Source organism: Pseudorca crassidens, chromosome 8 (assembly GCF_039906515.1).
Source record: "Pseudorca crassidens isolate mPseCra1 chromosome 8, mPseCra1.hap1, whole genome shotgun sequence".
In the NCBI taxonomy this organism is placed as follows: domain Eukaryota; kingdom Metazoa; phylum Chordata; class Mammalia; order Artiodactyla; family Delphinidae; genus Pseudorca; species Pseudorca crassidens.
Window position 1 is genome coordinate 51,911,732 of NC_090303.1, and position 20,337 is coordinate 51,932,068.

The following is a 20,337-nucleotide window of genomic DNA, read 5'->3' on the forward strand; positions in this document are numbered from 1 at the left end:
CTGTAATCTTAGCCTGGAAGACTGACTGTTTCAGGTGTATCTCCCGCACTTGTCTGCTGACAGTGTTAATGGATTATGGGGAAAGTTTCTCTTCAGTAGCCTGTAGGAACAAGTCCAACCACTGATCGCTTCTGATTTGTATACCCTTTTTCCGTGTCAAATGACAAATATATTGCATTAACTAGATTGTCAATAAATTACAATGAGTATCAGGTAGTAGCAACAGTATTAACAGAGCTCAAGATCCAGGTCAAAAGTATTTAATAGTGGTCAAAAAAGGAAAAGTATTAACAGCTGTTTTCATGGTATAAAAGATAAAAACAGAAATTAAATACCAATGTGGCTGAAATAAGCAAAAAAGAAAAAAAAAGCAAGATCATGTGGAAATTCAGTATAGAATCAGCTGTATGACTTTCACAGGATAAAAGGAATAATTATGATGCATATTCAAGCATTAAAAGTGCTGAAAAGCAACAGTTGAAAATGCCAGAATTGGCTCAGTTTACTAAGGAGAGTAGCATCCAATAGTCATTGCTACTGCAGAAACAGAATAATTTCTTAAAGAAAAAAAAGTAGCATCAATGGAGGCCAGACATCAGAAATAGCAAGAGATCAAAGATACTCTTTCAACTTCTCAACTTTTGTTTAAAATGCACATGGGATCTAGAATACTCTGAATAAAGATACCAGTGAAAAAATGTTAATAATACTGGCCCTGTAGCTTAGGACAATAAAGCACTCATTTGATTAACATGAGAGTTGTGATTCTACAGTTAAATTAAGTATTTTTAAAATAAGTGAAATTACTTCATTTTAAAACAGCAAACAATTTTTAAAATTCTGCATAGAGTACTTAAGAGACAATTACTATACAGGGTATAAAAATTTTATAGACAGAGAAAGTTGCAAGTTAAGGTATAAATACAATGGTATATACTCTCAAAAGTTCTATGAAAACAATACTTCAATGTAGAAACCGTCCCTCACTCTAGTTTCCTACCAAGGTAGTAAAGTGAGGTATTCTAATCATATTTGTGAAAAGAATGTAAAAATCACAGGAAGGAATGGTAGGCTTGATCTGTTATATTTAATAGTACTGCTATGACATACTTGAGCACACGGTTTGCTATAGAGATTCCTTATACTATTCCTTCAAATAAATAAAATATATTATAATGGAATATTTCATACAATGGTTAAGTTAAAATCTCTTTTGGTATCAAAAAAAGTAATGTGTAAGAGTCTAGAAAAATCTGAAAATTAAAACATTGAATTTCAGAATTTAAAGACTCCATCAGCAATTGGTTGTCACAAAGACAACCAATTATTAAAGAGGAACCAAACTAGATTTCTGTGAGACAGTAAAGAGAAAACATTTAGTCCTCGTTCCCCGGCTTAAAAGAAAACTTATTTCCAACTCAGTATATATTAGCAACGTAAGGAGGTTACCTGACTACTAGTTTCACTTATGGCTTCTAGGAGTTTTTCAACTGCCGCTTGTAGTCGAGAGCTAATGTTCAGCATAAGTTCTTCATTTTCAGGGTCTATTTCATTTCCAGTAAAGCCACTTCTCATGAGCTGCTGTGACAGCTCCGTTCCTTCCTCAGTTACTTTGGACCACATGCTACTGTCACTCCTTGGTATATCACTTCCAGAATAAGAGGGTTTAGATTCATCTGTAACCAGAATAACACTATTTTAAAGGTATAAATCAATTATAATAATTATAGTAAAAAAAAAAGGTTACAAAATAAAATCAAATTAAAACTTGAAATCATTGGAACTATAAGCTATCTTAGTTAACACTGCAACAAAACAAATAAAATAGGCAAATACAGAATGTAATATTATTTGATAACCTACCACATATAAGAAGGGGAAGAATAATGCCATGCTAGCTAATAGTGCTTGGCAGAAATTAATATTTGGGATAATTAGTATTTTTTCTTTAATAAAAAATTTAAAACACCTTTCAACGGATATTTACTAAATGCTCGTCGCGTAGGGTTTACTAAGTAATGGAGACACATAGGTGGCAAGATTTGGTTCCTATCCGCAAGGACATTACACATGGTGTAATGAAAAACAAATATCTAAACAACAACATGAAAAGAAAACGTTGTGCAATGGGATATTCCAGGTGTATGGAACGACAGAAGTGCTTGATTTTGCATGGAGCAGACCCTTTGATTTCTAAGCACTATACTGGGCAGCATCACCTGCTTGGCTAGAGAGTAAAAGGGACTAAAATCTTTTTGCAACTTGCTACTTTTGTAATAGCTATCCTGGGAAAAGGTTAGACTAATAAGCATTTCTAATTTTAACTATGGACTTGTGTTTCCACACTAGTCTTTTTTTCTTATGTAAAGAAAACTGAGTTTACATGGGCAGAAGATAAAGCTTTAGAAGTGTTTTCTCTAAACTGAAATAAAAGCATATGTTATTTATCACTGCCAGGGGATACAGTACTTATCTGTGGGCAGCACGCTACAATTGAACAATGAAATTTCCTGAAGAGGAATCACCTATTCTTTTACTACAAGTAGTACATATTTCTTATCAGTAACTGTACAAATTTAACAAATTAAAGTCACAAGAAATTGTAATTTCCAAAGTACATGGAATAAACATTCAGTATGATACAATCACCCAGGAGAATAAGAGCTATTTATTAAAAAGTCTTGCTAAAGTAGCTGGTGTCATATGGAAGTCTCTCAGTCTCATGTAGTAATGATATCAGATGTGGTTTCAGATACAAGATCTGAACTCAGCACAATTCAACATTTTATTTATTTATTTTTGGCTGCCTTGGGCCTCTGTTGCTGCGCACGGGCTTTCTCTAGCTGCAGCGAGCGGGGGCTACTCTTTGTTGCAATACGTGGGCTTCTCACTGCGGTGGTTTCTCTTGTCGTGGAGCAAGGGCTCTAGGCTCCTGGGCTTCAGTAGTTGTGGCGCATGGGCTTAGCTGCTCCGCAGCATGTGGGATCTTCCCGGACCATGGCTCGAACCTGTGTACCCTGCATTGGCAGGTGGATTCTTAACCACTGTGCCACCAGGGAAGTCCCAGCACAATTCAACATTCACTAAGCACCTCCTCTGTGTAAGTCACTGGCTGAAGAATCGAAAACTGCATTCTAGAAAATGACATTGTGTGGACCTTTTTTTCTTTTTTAAGGTCTTTATTGAATTTGTTACAATATTGCTTCTGTTTTATGTTTTGGTTTTTTGGCCAGTGAGGCATGTGGGATCTTAGCTCCCCAACAGGGATCGAACCCACATCCCCTGCATTGGAAGGCAAAGTCAACCACTGAACCACCAGGGAACTCCCTAGAGAAAATAACTTTAAATGTTTGCTACTACATAGTTTTGTCTAATTCTTAGTGTAGCAGCAGATACAATTTCATTTTGCATTTTTATTTTCAAAACTGAAAAACAACAACTAGACTGGTATTTACTTACATTATTCTACATATTCAAAACTGAATGTCTTAATAATAGGGATTAACAGTTTATAAATATTCATGAGTTCAAAATGATCTTAGAATTCAAAATAAGTTCAGATATAGTACAATGTTTATTACAAAGCCAGTAAATAAAATTAATGTGGTCTAGAAAATAAATGATTTTTTTTTTTTTTTTTTTTTTTTGCGGTACGTGGGCCTCTTACTGTTGTGGCCTCTCCCGTTGCGGAGCACAGGCTCCGGAAGCGCAGGCTCAGCGGCCATGGCTCACGGGCCCAGCTGCTCTGCGGCATGTGGGATCTTCCCGGACCGGGGCACGAACCCATGTCCCCTGCCTCAGCAGGCGGACTCTCAACCACTGCGCCACCAGGGAAGCCCTAAATGATATTTTTGATGAAGTTATGGAAGCAAGAAGTATTAGTTTACAACTGGTGTTAAAAAAACTAAAAATACCTATGTAATATAGCACCTTTATCTAAGGAATTAAATGCATTCTAGGGACACTTCCTTTTAATGGATACAGAAAATCTGAAAAATCTGAGGAAAGATGATAGTCTGATACGATGGGCAATCAAGGCAGCTTTGTGGTGTGCAAGTATGTGGCGAAGAAAGGATGAGGTAGGGGAGAGAGCAGAAAAAAGGTTGCTAGAAAGTAGGCTGGATCCAAGTTGTGAATGGTCTTAAATTTTTCAGGAACCTGGGTTTTTTTGTTATAAATAATGGGGAAGTAAATCGTTTTTTGAGCAGGAAGATAATATCAAATGTGTGAATCAGGAAGCAAACTGCAGCAATGCAGAGGAAGGGTTGGAGAAGGAGAAGAGTCTGGTTAGAATACTATTTCAATTGCCCAGGTAAGAAATGTTAAAGGCGGATGGGGGCTGGTCACAGGTTGGAAAAAACTGAATGCATAAGACAAGAGAGAAAGAAAAGTAGTAAAAGATGACTCTGGGTTTCCAGCTTAGATGATTCTTAGAGGACAGAAGAGTCATTAAGAGAAATATTAAAGAATTAGGAGAAAGTATACAGAGTAAGCATGAAAAATGATTAGTCTGAAGTGTTAATGGGCTATGTGGAGGAGAGAAGTCAACTTCTGGAAATATGGGTCTGTAGAGACTTAGGAGTCACTGTAGAAAGGTGAGAGTTGAACCCTGGAAGTAGACACATTTGCCTTAGGAGCAATATTTAGTGAGAAGAGGACAAACAACGGTTGGAGCATAAGCCAACAGAAGAACCTGTGTAAAAAAAAAAGTCAGAGAAAGACAGGAAAGAGATGTTCCAGGAGACAAGAAGAGGATGTTTCAGAAAAAGAGAGACTTCAATAATGTTATTTGTCTAGAAAGTCAAACGGGACAAGGACTGAGAAGATGCTACTGGATGTGACAATCAGAAGGTCACTGCTGTCCTTAGAGAGAACAGCTTTGGTACTATAGAAACAGAAACCAAAGCTGGTGGAAGCAAGAGCTGGTCTAATCTCACATAGAGTTTGTTGCGGTTTACCTTAAGGGGGGAGCAAAGCTAAGAAAAAACAATTTTTTTTTAAATTATGAAGGTATCAGCATGTTTTAGGGTACAGAGAAGGAATCCATGGTGAGGAAAAAACCTGAAGATACTATATATTGCATGGGAGCAAATCTCAAACACAAAATACAAAGGATATATAAAACAAAATGGCTTATAAAAAGCCACTGAAGGGCTTCCCTGGTGACGCAGTGGTTGAGAGTCCGCCTGCTGATGCAGGGGACACGGGTTCGTGCCCCGGTCCGGGAAGATCCCACATGCCGCAGGGAGGCTGGGCCCGTGAGCCATGGCCGCTGAGCCTGCGCGTCCGGAGCCTATGCTCCACAATGGGAGAGGCCACAGCAGTGAGAGGCCCGCGTACCGCAAAAAAAAAAAAAAAAAAAAAAAAAGCCACTGAATGTTAGTTTTTTAAATGGCTAATAAAAAAATAGACATTAAAGTACCTAGAAAATATGAAGATGTGAACCAGCTTAATGTATTTTACTGACAACATTTTGAAGATATAAACAAACGAATAAAAATAATCAAATATGTTCCAATGAAGATACAGAACTTTGTTTATTCCAGTGAAATAAAGGAATGAGAACAACATCAAACTTGTACTGCATTTATTATAACTAGTCTTTGGCAAGAAAAAGATAAATTGGCAGGGCAATTTCATAAAATGCCAATAGAAATCTCAGAATGACCAGTTTGGTGAACAGAATCATGATTTCAGATTGGCCAACCACTCAGATCTGTGTCTTAAACATGGTAGATGATGGTTATTCAAAAGGTCTTCAGTCACTTTTTTTATGGATTTTACCATGTTCATTCCATACAGATAGCAACAAGCTTCTCAGTTTAAGCAGGGCGGGTGACAGGATAGAGCATTCCCCTGCCCCAGTGGCCTGAAGATCTCTGGCGTTCCAAATGGAAACCACTGACTCTTGTGTGACTCTTACACTTAACAGATGAGTAAACTGAAGTGAGGCCCCAGGAGGCTAAGAGACTTGCTCAAGGTCACAGTGAGCTAAAACAAGGATCTCCTCATACTAATCCAGTATTCTTGCTGTAACAACACACTGCTCCAAAAAAATCTGCAGCAAGTAAGATTTAGTCCCTGGTCTTCTAAGGGGAAGGTACATGTATTTTATTACTGAACCATCAGAGTGTAGACCTAAAGGACCTCTTCTTTCAACACATCCTAGGGGAACTCATTTTTATGAACTAGTCTAATATTCACTCAAGTTCAAGCGATTTCACATTGGCTCAAAATTTCCCTTCAATTTCATAAACTAGGTTGCTCTTACGAGGAAGCAAACATTAGCAAGTCAATTATTTATTTTTTTAGAGAGTTAACAAGTCCACACATGTTTAAACTCTAAACAAGTTCAGACTTGAGGGCTGCAAACAGATTACAAGTGCTACTGCTCACAACAAAAGGTCATATATAAAAATTGAAAAGCAAGAGTTCCTTCATAATCAGATTAAAACTGAGCTTTTTGTTATATTAAATAAGACATAAAAGAAATATTTCAAAAGTTCATTTTAGTTTTTACAATAATACTTTCATTAAAAATCTGAAGAAACATCAGAAAAATTCTTACGTATGGAACATGGTGTCAGTATTTTAAAGACATTATCTTCTTCAGTTTTAAATTATAAATTCTATTAATTCAATATTTCCTTCAAGATGCAAAGTGAATCTAAGTGCCCCCAAATGATACTAGTGATCTTCCTAATTTTGTTACTAAGACTAGCACATCACTGCCAAACACAAAAATATAAAAACTAATTAAATAGAAATTACACATAACACCAGCAAAATTCTTAACTCTGCTTTACTAGTCTTCGTACTATATTTCTTAGCAGAGGATTTAATTTTTCCTTTTGTATCTTAATATTATTCTTTCAGTATCTATTAACAGTTAAATAATTAAATATTTATTTCAAAAGGCTTAATTGATTCAAATACATAAAGTGGTATTAAGTAAAACATTAAGTACCACGGTTTTATTTTGCCTTGAATCGGAATTTCAGTGCCTCCTTCACTGGACTGAGAATTGGTGTAAAGCAGAGAGCAAAAAGACATTGTTCAATACAACTGTATAACTGAACTGATTAAATTACTCATAACAGAAAAACTATTATTGCATATCTTAAAATAGGACATAGACATATTTAATCTATACTGGGAGACTTAGATGCATAACCATGCATAAGAAAGTAGGCTAGTAGATCAGATGTCCTTCCAAGTCTGCCTTCTCACAGAAAAGGAATATAACATAATCCTCTATGCTACATGTAAAAGAATGAAATTAGAACACTCCCTAACACCATACACAAAAATAAACTCAAAATGCATTAAAGACCTAAATGTAAGGCCAGATACTATAAGACTCGTAGAGGAAAAACAGGCGAAACACTCTTTGACATAAATTAAACATAATCACATAATCACAGCAAGATCGTTTTTTGACCCACCTCCTAGAATAATGAAAATAAAAACAAAAATAAACAAATGGGACCACATGAAACTTAAAAGCTTTTGCACAGCAGAGGAAACTATAAACAAGATGAAAAGACAACCCTCAGAATGGGAGAAAATATTTGCAAATGAAGCAACTAACAAAGGATTAATCTCCAAAATATACAAGCAGCTCATGCAGCTTGGTATCAAAAAAACAAACAACCCAATCAAAATATGCGCAGAAGACCTAAATAGACATTTCTCCAAAGAAGACATACAGATGGCCAACAAACACATGAAAAGATGCTCACCATCACTAATTATTAGAGAAATGCAAATCAAAACTACAATGAGGTTATCACCTCATACCAGTCAGAATGGCCATCATCACAAAATCTACAAACAATAAAAGCTAGAGAGGGTGTGAAGAAAAGGGAAACCTCTTGCACTGTTGGTGGGAATGTAAATTGATACAGCCATTTTGGAGAAACAGTATGGAAGTTCCTTAAAAAAACTAAAAATAGAACTACCATGTGACCCACCAATCCCACTACTGCGCATATACCAGAGAAAACCATAACTCAAAAAGACACATACACCCCAATGTTCACAGGAGCACTATTTACAATAGCCAGGACATGGAAACAACCTAAATGTCCATCACCAGAGGAATGGAAAAAGAAGATGTGGTACATATATGCAACGGAATATTACACAGCCATAAAAAGGAACGAAATTGGGTCATTTGTAGAGACGTGGATGGACCTAGAGTCTGTCATACAGAGTGAAGTGAGAAAGACTATCATATATTAATGCATATATGTGGAATCTGAAAAACTTGGTATAGACAATCTTATTTACAAAGCAGAAAAACAGAGACACAGACGTAGAGAACAAATGCATGGATACCAAGAGTGGGGGGGCGGGGGGGATGAATTGGGAGAGTGGGATTGACATATATACACTATTGATACTATGTATAAAACAGATAACTAATGAGAACCTACAGTTCAGCACAGGAACTCTACTCAATGCTCTGTGGTGACCTAAATGGGAAGGAAATCCCAAAAAGAGGGGATATAGGTATAGCTGATCCACTTTGCTGTATAGTAGAAACTAACACATTATAAAGCAACTATACTCCAATAAAAATTAAAAATAAATAAAATAAAAGTAACACAACAACAACAACAAATTACCAATTTATTCCTTTTTATAACTATGGGAACACTGCTCTGAAAGTGAATTTGCTGTCTTTTAAGATACACTGTTTGGGGCTTCCCTGGTGGCGCAGTGGTTAAGACTCCGCCTGCTGGGCTTCCCTGGTGGCACAGTGGTTGAGAGTCCGCCTGCCGATGCAGGGGACACGGGTTCGTGCCTCAGTCCGGGAAGATCCCACATGCCGCAGAGCGGCTGGGCCCGTGAGCCATGGCCGCTGAGCCTGCGCGTCCAGAGCCTGTGCTCCGCAGCGGGAGAGGCCACAACAGTGAGAGGCCCGTGTACCACAAAAAACAAACAAACAAACAAACAAACAAAAGAATCCGCCTGCCAATGCAGGGGACACGGGTTTGAGCCCTGGTTCAGGAAGATCCCACATGCCGCGGAACAACTAAGCCCATGCACCACAACTACTGAGCCTGCACTCAAGAGCCCACGAGCCACAACTACTGAGCCCGTGTGCCACAACTGCTGAAGCCTGCGTGCCTAGAGCCCATGCTCTGCAACAAGAGAAGCCACCACAATGAGAAGCCCGTACACTGCAATGAAGAGTAGCCCCCACTCTCTACAACTAGAGAAAGCCTGCGCACAGCAACGAAGACCCAACACAGCCATAAATAACCAAGTAAATAAATTTATTAAAAAAAAAAAAAAAGATATGTTGTTTGCCGAATACTTCAGCAACCACTTGGAGAAGTGTCTAGGAGAACTGCTAACAAAAAAGCACAAAATATTCTTGTAATGTACAGAACATTCCTCAGAGTGTCTTTTGAATATGGTGTAGGTCTTACCTGCGGCACAGCAAAATGCCCCCTTTCCCAAATGGTTAAGTGAAACTAGTTTATGAGATAATTGTTTTTAAAAAAACATAACTTGATAAATACTTTTACAATGAGATCAAGAAAATATTACTTAATTCTTTTCTATATATGAAGATTCATATGCAGAAAACACATAGCCCTCGACTGAGAACTTAACCAAGAGTGAAGTTAATTTAAAAAAAAATACTTCTACGAAGTTTGAAGAGAGTGAGTTTAAAAGTTTAAAGTTACAGTATTATTTCGGCTCTTACTTTACTAAAAGCAGTTTTTAAAATTATCTTTGAATTCAACTAAGTTTTACAAATCAATTTTACTTAAAATTCCAAATCAAGCTTTTCTCTGCACTTAGAAACATATTACTGGCCAACCTGTAATTAAGTAAACTTTCTCTAAGTGGGATAATTTCTTCTCCTTGCTCCACATGAAACTTAACAAACAGAATGTTCTCAAAAATTGCATAAACTGGCATTTTTATTTTTAGATGACTGGCTTCCAACTGGGGAGTTGTTCTTGGGTATGGAATGGTAGTGAAGGAAGGCCTTGATCTTCTGGTCCAAGCATCCAGATCCTATCTTTCTCCATCTGAGAAAAACTCTTCCCTTTAGAGAGTGGTTTCAGAATGTTGGTTATACCTCACAGATATTGGTAAGAGACCTCAGTGGTGATATGGAATTTTTCTTTTATTGGTGAGGAAATTAAACAGCCTTTGGTTTACGCAGCAGAGTAATAACCCTGAGTATATGTAATGACAACTCTAAGACACCCATTTGCAAATGCTAAACAATAACGGTGTCTTAAGAAGAGTGGCTCTAGTGTATTTGTGTTTGGAGGTCTTTTTATTGGAAAATACTTTAATATTCTCTCTTCTGTATTTTCGACACTAGTAAAGTGCCCTGAACTCAGCAAGATTTACTGAAGATAATGACAAGAGTTTCAACAGCATATAAAACTTTTACCTCCTGTGTGTTCCTCATGGACACACGACTTTATTGGTGACTCTGCTTCTGACCTCCAAATCAGGCTGGTCAATGACTGGCCTTTACTAGATCTATCTAGAATACCAAGGACATGGCGACCAATTGTTTCTTCAACAGCTGCTGTTGTCTTTACAACTTCTAAGAGGATCTTCAGAAGTCTGCTATTAGCTTTCTGGAGTGTATACCTGTATAGATAAGGAAACATTTATTAAAATATTTAATCTTTTTAAAGCAAACACTTAATGTTCCACAAAAAAATACACTACAAAATATTTGACTTAAAAAATAAAACTTCATATGATCCTATTACAATAATATGCAATAGCACTAAAAATGAAGTGCTTTTTGTATTTATTTTATAATTATAAATTTTGTTTTCTTCTGAAAAATTTTCATCAGTGAACTATAATATTTTTTGAAAATGTGCAGCATTTTACTGACCTGAAAGAAATCAAATAACTAAAATTTTAAGCCAGTAGAGTTTGCAAATTAGAAGAAAATTTTAGGGAGATGCAAAATTTCAGTTTTAAAAAGTGTGGCAGTACCTAAGCACATGCAAGTTATTGAGCTGGTAATACCATTGATGGTTACTCTTATATATTTTACATTTAATCTTCTTTTATGTTAAATAATATATTTTAAAATAAATTCAAAAATTCCACCAGAAAAAAATATGTTTGTATTTCTATACCTTAATGGTGATGATCTACATGGTTAAATTACAAAAACAGGCAGAGACCTGTTTTTAAAAAGGTCTATAGTACAATTTCATTATCTGCTAACACCAGAGGTAATATACCCCAAGCAGTTGATTATTTTATCTGCTCCAGAGACAGAAACTTCTCAAGTTACATATACCACACTCATTTCAGCCAGGAGAAGGAACCTATTTTCAACCAAATGGAATTAATAGTGCATCTCTCGTTTTTTATAGGTAATACATTCTTATTTTAAAAATTTTAAAAAATGCTCCTAACCACCCACCAAAATATCTTAGTACTCACAGATAATCACGGTTAACATTTTAATGCCTAGCCTTCTAGACATTTTCCCTCCTCTTCCTCTCTCATAAATACAGACATTTTAAAAACAAAAATTGGATTATCCTGGACAAAGTGTTTTCATAAGCTTTCATTTTTCCTCAACACAAACATCTTCATGTGTCAAGAAATAGACTTCCATAAACGGTGACTCAGAAGGTGAACTGATTAACCTTTTGAATAACTAAACAACTCTCTTGTCCTAACAGCTTAATTCAACAAAGGTACTACAGTGGCAAACTATATATTTAATACATGGAGACAAAATAAGAAACTTTCATGTTAAAGGTCCTCTGACTTAAGACAGTTTCTCTCTCAACTTCACACTATGGGAGATTCACTGACAAGCTGGTTAAAGGATATCTGTTTTCACAGGCACGTGACATGACTATTTTAAGACAAAGTAATAAATGGAGCGGTCTTCCTTCAGTATTTGTCAAGTGAAAAAGACAGTTCTATTTTTACACCTAGATCAAGTTCTCTGGTTACATAAGCAAGGAGATTAAAAATAAAACTCTAAATAATTTAGTTATTAGTAGGAAGTAAGTAAAGGGTTTTATTTCTATAACTTTTTCTGAGGTTTTGTTCAAGCCCCAAACACCCCCGGACTAGGATAATTTGAAAATATTTCTACATAAGAGAAGTGATTAAAATTAATATGATGGTAAAAAGAAATAAATAGGAATACTCATTTATCAACACTCACTACATAAATTCCTAAAAATTAAACACTGTATAATTTTAAAAATATACTAATTAGAGATAAATAATATAAAATAAACATTTTGTTTATTTTATATTGCCATGGTAACTCTAATTTTCATACACTGTCTTTCTTGTTTGAGTTCCATACTGACTGTGTTCCATACTGATGATCCAATGGGGAAGCCAAAATCTTAGGGGCCAAATTCCTCCATGCAAGCTGAGGAAGGAGGTTAGGAGGACACAGAGGGTTGACAGTCACAGATTGGAAAAGGAGGAAATTAAGTTAGTAGATATTAGTTTTAATTTTAAATTAGAGAAATTATTTTCATTTGACCAAAACAAATTTTAAAATACTGTGCTTACAGACCTACTGGAGAATGGACTTGAGGATATGGGGAGGGGGAAGGGTGAGCTGTGACAGGGTGAGAGAGAGTCATGGATATATACACACTAAAAAACGTAAGGTAGATAGCTAGTGGGAAGCAGCCGCATGGCACAGGGATATTGGCTTGGTGCTTTGTGACCGCCTGGAGGGGTGGGATAGGGAGGGTGGGAGGGAGGGAGACGCAAGAGGGAAGAGATATGGGAACATATGTATATGTATAACTGATTCACTTTGTTATAAAGCAGAAACTAACACACCATTGTAAAGCAATTATACCCCAATAAAGATGTTAAAAAAATAATAATAAATAAATAAAATACTGTGCTTAAACTCCTAATATTAACGTAGGGTAACTATTCTCATTTTCATATTAATCTCTATAAAATCAAAGTAAGGGAAAGTTTTGTTAACATCGGATCATTAATTTATTCCTCTAAAAATGTGGGATGTGGATTAAAAGGTCTCATCTGTTATAAAGTAAATGCATGAAAGAAGTTAAATGCAGACTATCACTAAAATCATTTTTTTTCTTGTCATGAACAAACCAGGGGGTGGCTTATACTGAATGCATGTCCAAACAGTGAAGGAATAAACTCACAAGCACAACTTTGTTTTTTAGGATAAAGAATGGCATATGAGCAGAATAAAATTTATCAAGAAAGGTTCAATAACCAAAGAATGCTTTATCATTCACTGAGTGAAGTATATGATCAATATCCAATAAAATTATATACAAAAGATTTTTTAATTTGTCTATTTAATCATCAAATACTGATTTTTTACATAGAGTACAATGTACAAATAAAATAAATGTACAAAATAAAAATAAGGACAAATAAAGTTTATAATATTGAGACAACTATTTTAACTCACTTTACATTGAAAAAATATGCATTCTGTATACCTTTCAGTGGACAGAATTTCAGGAGGCACCTCTTCAGGTTTTCTGTCCAATTCCTTTTCTTTAAAGGTCTGCTCCTCAATTTCTCCTTGGTTTTCATTTGCATTCTGTTTAAGTTTGTAAAAAGATAGAGAGGACAAAATAGAAAGAAAACCTGTCATCTTGGAAATAGCATGTCATTCTTCTACACTGTTATGACATGAAACAGAAGAAACCTCTGCGTGCAAAACAGATACTGTTTGAAAGAGTATTTAACTATATTTTATCAAGAGATTAGCATTATCAAAAAAGATAAAAAGTCTGGTGCACAGATGAAAAAAATTTTAATGGGTTCAAGCTAAGGCATGCTATAATGCAACAATAAAGTTTGTTAGGTTACTCTGCTCCTTGGTGAAACAACAGCTGTTGCTAAACCACTGTCAGATTCAAATTACCCTAAATGGAACGTAAGGCATCTTGACCCCACCTACCTTAAACGTAAACAATCACAAATATGTTAAGCTCATACCTATAAAAAATACATTTCACACAAACAACAAAGACACACAGATCCTACTGCATTGTGGATCCACTGCTCCTAGGTGGGTCAAAGTCCATACTACCTGTGTTTGCGTACTGCTGTTGCGCAGCTCACAACACAGCTTCTCTCTTCCAGCTAGAGACAGCTGCTTTAGTGCTTCCAGCTCCTCTAAAAGCACCCTCTCTCTCTCTGAAACCAGGTTTTCATTATCTATTGAGGATCTCTAAATAAGAAAAAAGGTCATGAGAGAATATTGTTTGCGATAGAAGGAAAAAGCAGGAATATTAAGCAGACTTCTTTTAACCCCCTGGAACCAACAGGCCCTGGTTCTACGCTGCTTCATCTTCCATGATTAGGGGTTAAAAGCACATATAAAGTTCAATGCAAAATTTGAAACTTAAAAAAAAGTTAATTAGGCCTAAATATTAAGCAATTTTTGCAGTTCAATTAATATTATTTTTATATGCAAGTTTTGCATTGAAAATTCAGAAGTTTAAATTCACAAAATGCAATGAAGAAAAGCGTAATTAATTTTTCCAAATGATATATCTTATGTTCAACTCCCAATTTTCCTATTATTCTATATCTGAAACTATATTTCAAGAGTTCTCTATTTGTTATCTCTTGTTGTACCTTAACTTTTCAATTAAATTGAACAAATTTGTTTTTATAAGAACTTTTACATAAATATTTGCTTTTCTACGATGATTTTGTGAGTATATTATATACAGCAATTGAAAAGAATCCAGCTCCCAAATACCAAGGAATATGTAAATTTAGTCAAGAAAGTGGTAAGAACATTATGTAAATCTGCATTTCTCAAATCAAGAAGAGATGTTTCCCTGGAGAAAGTTCCAGAAACATACTACTTCCGATTTCCATTCATGATTAAAAAGATAGAATAAAGATAGATAAAGGTAAACCTTGGAGATGCTAATTGGTGTACTCACAAAACTATAAATAAACATGGGAAAACTGAATATCAACTGCACCTCAGCACAAAGAATTTCCAAAACTGTCAAAGTACTTTTGCCATGTATGGTCAATGGAATGTTTAAAAACAAACAGCCTTGTAACCACTTTTTCAATGCCTAAAAAGGCAGATATGTCAAACAGTAGAGAGATAGTGCACTCCAAGGTTGAGTTAGGTGTCCCTAACAAGATCTTGGGCTGTTGTGCTGGTGGAGTCTGTTCCTGATGTTAAATATTTGTATTTATTCATATTACGGCAATAATTCTGACTTAAAAAAAATAAAAAAGCTATATAAAGAACAATGCTATTTTAATTGGGGAGGAAAGGGACTCTGGGTCCCATACCTGGGCTAATTGTTTATTCAGCCTCTTGATCTCTTCTTGCAGCTGTTCCTGGTCTTCTCGCTGTCTCTCCATCTGCCGCATGTGTGCCTGCCTTAAAAGTTCCGTTGCCTGTTGATGTTCTTGGTATTGTCGTACAAGTTCCTGCCTCATATCTTCTAACTGTTCTTCATTTAACATTAGTTGTCTAGAAGCATCTATACTTGATACCAAAATCTCATCATCGAGCTATAACAGTAAAAAATTAATTAATTAATTAATTAAAATTTCAACCATAAAACATTTTGTGGAAATCTGTCGGCACTGATATTTTAAATACAAACAAAAGTAATTCTAATACTAACCCCACAGAGCACCTCATTTTAAAATTCCCATTATTAAAACTAAAACATAAATAATTTTAAAAAACTGTCTTAATTATAATTTCAAATCAATGTGAAGTTATTAGTTTATTATCATTATACATGTTGTTCTCCAAAAGCAAAGTAACTATCAGTTATTTCAGACGTAATCTAAGGGAGAAGAATTAAGAAAGACATTCAAGATTCCTTATACTCTTAATGAATAACTCCATTATTTCTCTTGACATTTTATAAGGAAATAATATAAATGGAATACTTATATTTTAAAATTAAATTTATAAAAAGAGAAATTTTATCTCTTTAATTTATATTATGCAGTGGTCATCAGAGTACTACAGAGAAATGCTCGATAAGAAACAAACTTCAATAATTTCTATTTGGAAATAAAAGCCTTATATTCCACTTTCTCATTCTCATAAGAAGTCCACTCCTTAATGGGTTTCAACAAGTACCTCAATTCCTGAAGAGCTACTACTTAAACAAATCATTCTGCCTTGAACAGTTGCTTGCAAATTAAAGAGGTTTACATGATTACCTCACAACTTTGCACTTCATAGAGTTGACAATTTTAATTGAATATGCCTCTAAAAAGATGTAACCTATCATGAACATGAATAAAAAATCTGAGGCTTCCCTGGTGGCGCAGTGGTTGAGAGTTCGCCTGCCGATGCGGGGGACACGGGTTTGTGCCCCGGTCCGGGAAGATCCCACATGCCGCGGAGTGGCTGGGCCCGTGAGCCATGGCCGCTGAGCCTGAGCGACCGGAGCCTGTGCTCCGCAACGGGAGAGGCCACAACAGTGAGAGGCCCGCGTATCGCAAAAAAAAAAAAAAAAATTGAATTAAGATAATTTTAAAAGAAGCAGAATTTACTACATTCTGTTAAAGGCCCAAACAGTTGAGGTATAGACACAGGATAGATCCTCCATTAATGAATAAGTAAAGAAGAAGAGTATTAGTATAAATAGAGTAGAATGCTTTAAATTGTCTTCTCAAATGGGTAGCTCTTTCCTTGTGATATTATCCTATTAAATTAAGCAAATCTTTTAATCACACATATTGCCAAATTGTAGTATAACTGATCTTGAATTGACTGAAACAAAATTAATGTAGGTATAACTTACAATGAGGTTTTACCATGCACAATGTGTACAGGACAAATAGGAATACTATGAATCTGACCAGTTTTATTTAATAATAATACTAAGTCATTTATTCTTACACTTTAAAAATCCCAATTTGAGACTGAATTGAATACTTATCTTCTCCATTAAGCAGTATTACTGTTAATATTTTTATAGTGAGGAAAGTCACACTTTTTTTTTTTTTTTTTTGCGGTACATGGGCCTCTCACTGTTATGGCCTCTCCCGTTGTGGAGCACAGGCTCTGGACGCGCAGGCTCAGCGGCCATGGCTCGCGGGCCCAGCCGCTCTTCGCGGCATGTGGGATCTTTCCGGACCGGGGCACGAAACTGTGTCATGAACCTGTGTCCCCTGCATCGGCAGGCAGACTCTCAACCACTGGGCCACCAGGGAAGCCCCCACACTTTTTTAAATAAGTTTTTATACTGAAGGAAGCATACTTACAGATTCTCTGACCATAAATGTTTTATCTTTGGAGAACATTTCTTCTGAAATAGTCAGTTCACGGTCCTTTGATTCTAGTATATCATCAAGATTACCCTTGTTTGATAACAGAACTTCCTTTCCATCTTCTCCTAACTCTTTACTAAGTGGTTTAAATTCTTCTTTAAATTTCTTGTCTGTTGCCTCAAAAGTCTGAAAACCAAAGTGACCTTGTGATAATTTCATTTCATTTAAATAATGTTCTTCCTGACAGAAAACAGATGCTTGTTTTGAAGATGGAGCATCTTCTTTTTCCCCAGATATTCTAGATAGTTCACTTTGCTGAGCAAATGCTATACTCATTGACACAATGACCTAAAGAAATGAAGCAAACAAAAAACGATTAGATCTATAAATACTACCAGGAATTTAAAAAGCAAGTTACCTCTCAAAATTACTCGTATTAGTAAAAAGATGGCCTCATGCTTTTAAACTAAAAGAAATCCTAGGATAAAGTGATAAGGAGATAAAGATTCTCTATTTTACAATGAATCTACTGTCAAAGTATTTTACTGCCTGCCTTTTAAAAATCAATAATTGTAAAAATTTTTTTCTTACCGTAACAGCAATAAATGTTTGGTATAGAAATTTAAATATCTTTAAGTCGAGAAATACATTTCTATATAATTTTAAATGCCTTTAAAGTTTCAAATTATACATATGTACTATAAATTCATTTGATCAATTCTCTATGTTGACATTCAGACTGAATCCATTCTTAACACTAAACACCACTGTTATTAAATCTTTTAAACCATATCATTGGGCATATTCTTTCTGATTTCCTTGAGTGTAACAGGGAAGAGCCAATTTTGACTCCACCTTTCAATCTGTTTCTTTTACTTTAACCTTTGCTTTTTGTTGCTTTTGTCATTATAATCATACATAATGCCTGCCTCAGGGAACCCTGCCCTCTGCCTGAATGTGAAACTAAAGTGCCTTTGTTCAGCTCACAGGGAGACAATCTGACCCTGCCCACCTGTGAATGGCTGCAGAAAAGAAATTAACACATCCCTTCCCTGAGGCTGGCCATTCCATGAGATATCTGTAAGACTTACCGCCTTTTTACTTTACTTCCCCACCTCTTCCCACTCTCTGTTCTTAAAAGAAACTGGCATCCAAACCCCAATAAGATGGTTTTTTGGAGACAATAGTCTTGCCATCTTCTCGGTCTGCCGGCTTTCCGAATAAAGTTGTATTTCTTGCCTCAACACCTCATCTCCCGATTTACTGGCCTGTTGTGCAGTGAGCAGAGCGAGCTTGGACTCAGTAATGGACTCAGCAAAGGTAATACATAGAAGACCAAGCACTTTTCTCACTTCCTACCATATCCCCCACCTTTAAGGAAGGCCAAACTCTTTCCTATGGTACTACTCACAAACGCTAAAGGACGTTTTTCAGGCTGAAGGGAAATAACACCAAAGGGAAACAAAGTGTGAAAAACAGCAGAATACACATTCTTTTCAAGTATGCTTGGAGTATCCAAGCAGATAGAACATATTTGGGGCAACAAATTTAAATGAACTGAAATCATACAAGGTATGCCCAACCATGAAGGAATTAAAAATTATTATATTAATCAAATCAATCAACAGGAAGATATCTGAAAATCCCAAAGATATGGATATCAAACAACCTATTTCTAAATAACCTATGAATCAAAAAGGAGGTCAAAAGAGAAATAAAAGATTTGGACTGAATGAAAATTTGTGGAATGCAGCTTAAAGAAAAACTTAAAGGGAAACTTATACCATTAAATGCATATATTGGAAAAGAAGAAAGGTCTTTTAGGAAACTAGAAAAAGAAGAGCAAATTAAACCCAAAACAAACAGAAACAAGCAAAAAATAAAGAACAACAACCAATGAAAATAAAACAAAAACAATTTTAAAAAACCCAAAAGCTGGATCCTTTGAAATATCAATATCATCAATAAACTTCTAGCTACACTGACAAGGAAAAAGGTGAGAAAGTACAGATAACATTCAGATCCCACAGCCATTAAATGATAAAGGGATACTATAAACAGCTCTACCAACAATAAATTCAACAGCTTAGATGAAATGGACCAATTCTTTGAGTGACACAAACTACCAAAGCTCACTCTAAAATAAATACAGCACCTGAAAATAACAGAATCTATTAAAGAAACTGAATTCAGTTAAAAAAAAAAAAAAAACTTCCAACAAGGTAAACTCTAGGCCCAGTAAGATTCATTCTCTAATTCTACAAAATATTTAAGTCTGAAATAATACCAGTACGACATAAATTCTTCCTGAAAATAGAAGAGGGAATATATTTCAGCATTTTATAAGACCAGCATTATCCTAATATCAAAACCAAAGACATTATAAGAAAATAAAGCTAGGGATAACGTTCCTCATGAAAACAAAACACAGACAAATATTCTTTTTTTCTCGGCCACACCATGTAGTTTGTGGGATACTAGTTCCCCACCAGGGACTGAACCTGGGAATTCCCCAAACAGTCTTGGCAAAGTATTATTAAATATTGTAGAACCCAACAATATAAAATGGAGGAGACTGGCTCCAAAGGGACATGAAAACACTTTGGAGGTGATGAAAATGTTTTAAATCTTGATTGTGGTGTTGGTTTCATACATGCAAACATTTGTTAAAATTCACTAAATTTTGCACTTATAATTAGGGAATGTAAATTTCATGTAAATTACACCTCAATAAGGATGATTACAAGCAAACAACAAAAACCTGACCATATGTTAAGTCACAAAACAAACTTTTGAAATTCTGAAAAACTGGTATCATAAAGATCACTTTCTTTTGTATATTCATTTAGATTAGAAATGGATAACAAATAATGAAAAGAACTGTGTGGTTTGAAACAAACAAAAAACCAGACTCAACTACCTTGTAATTCTCTCCTTTCTATTCACCACCATACCATCTAACCAAATTTCACCTGTGTTTACAATTAACTCTGCCTACTCTGTGTGGGTGTAGCTGAACTTAATTGAGGAGAAAAATAATAAACCAAGCTGACTGGTCTCATTTTAAATTCA

General features: G+C 35.5%; 1 protein-coding gene across 13 annotated transcripts in view; it reads right to left on the reverse strand.

Moving 5' to 3' along the window:
• Nucleotides 1–20,337, reverse strand: part of AKAP9 (A-kinase anchoring protein 9) — a 145,801-nt gene that overhangs the window by 54,031 nt on the left and 71,433 nt on the right. For all 13 annotated transcript variants that reach the window (XR_010945522.1, XM_067746429.1, XM_067746425.1 and 10 more), the window contains 6 exons: nucleotides 17,260–17,613; nucleotides 15,316–15,540; nucleotides 14,081–14,221; nucleotides 13,482–13,585; nucleotides 10,427–10,632; nucleotides 1,450–1,676 (listed from right to left, as the gene is read on the reverse strand). Coding sequence is in view for 12 of the 13 variants with exons in the window: in XM_067746429.1 (XP_067602530.1) it covers nucleotides 1,450–1,676; nucleotides 10,427–10,632; nucleotides 13,482–13,585; nucleotides 14,081–14,221; nucleotides 15,316–15,540; nucleotides 17,260–17,613 (1,257 nt within the window). In the remaining variant the exon portion in view is untranslated. The remainder of the gene's footprint in view (nucleotides 1–1,449; nucleotides 1,677–10,426; nucleotides 10,633–13,481; nucleotides 13,586–14,080; nucleotides 14,222–15,315; nucleotides 15,541–17,259; nucleotides 17,614–20,337) is intronic.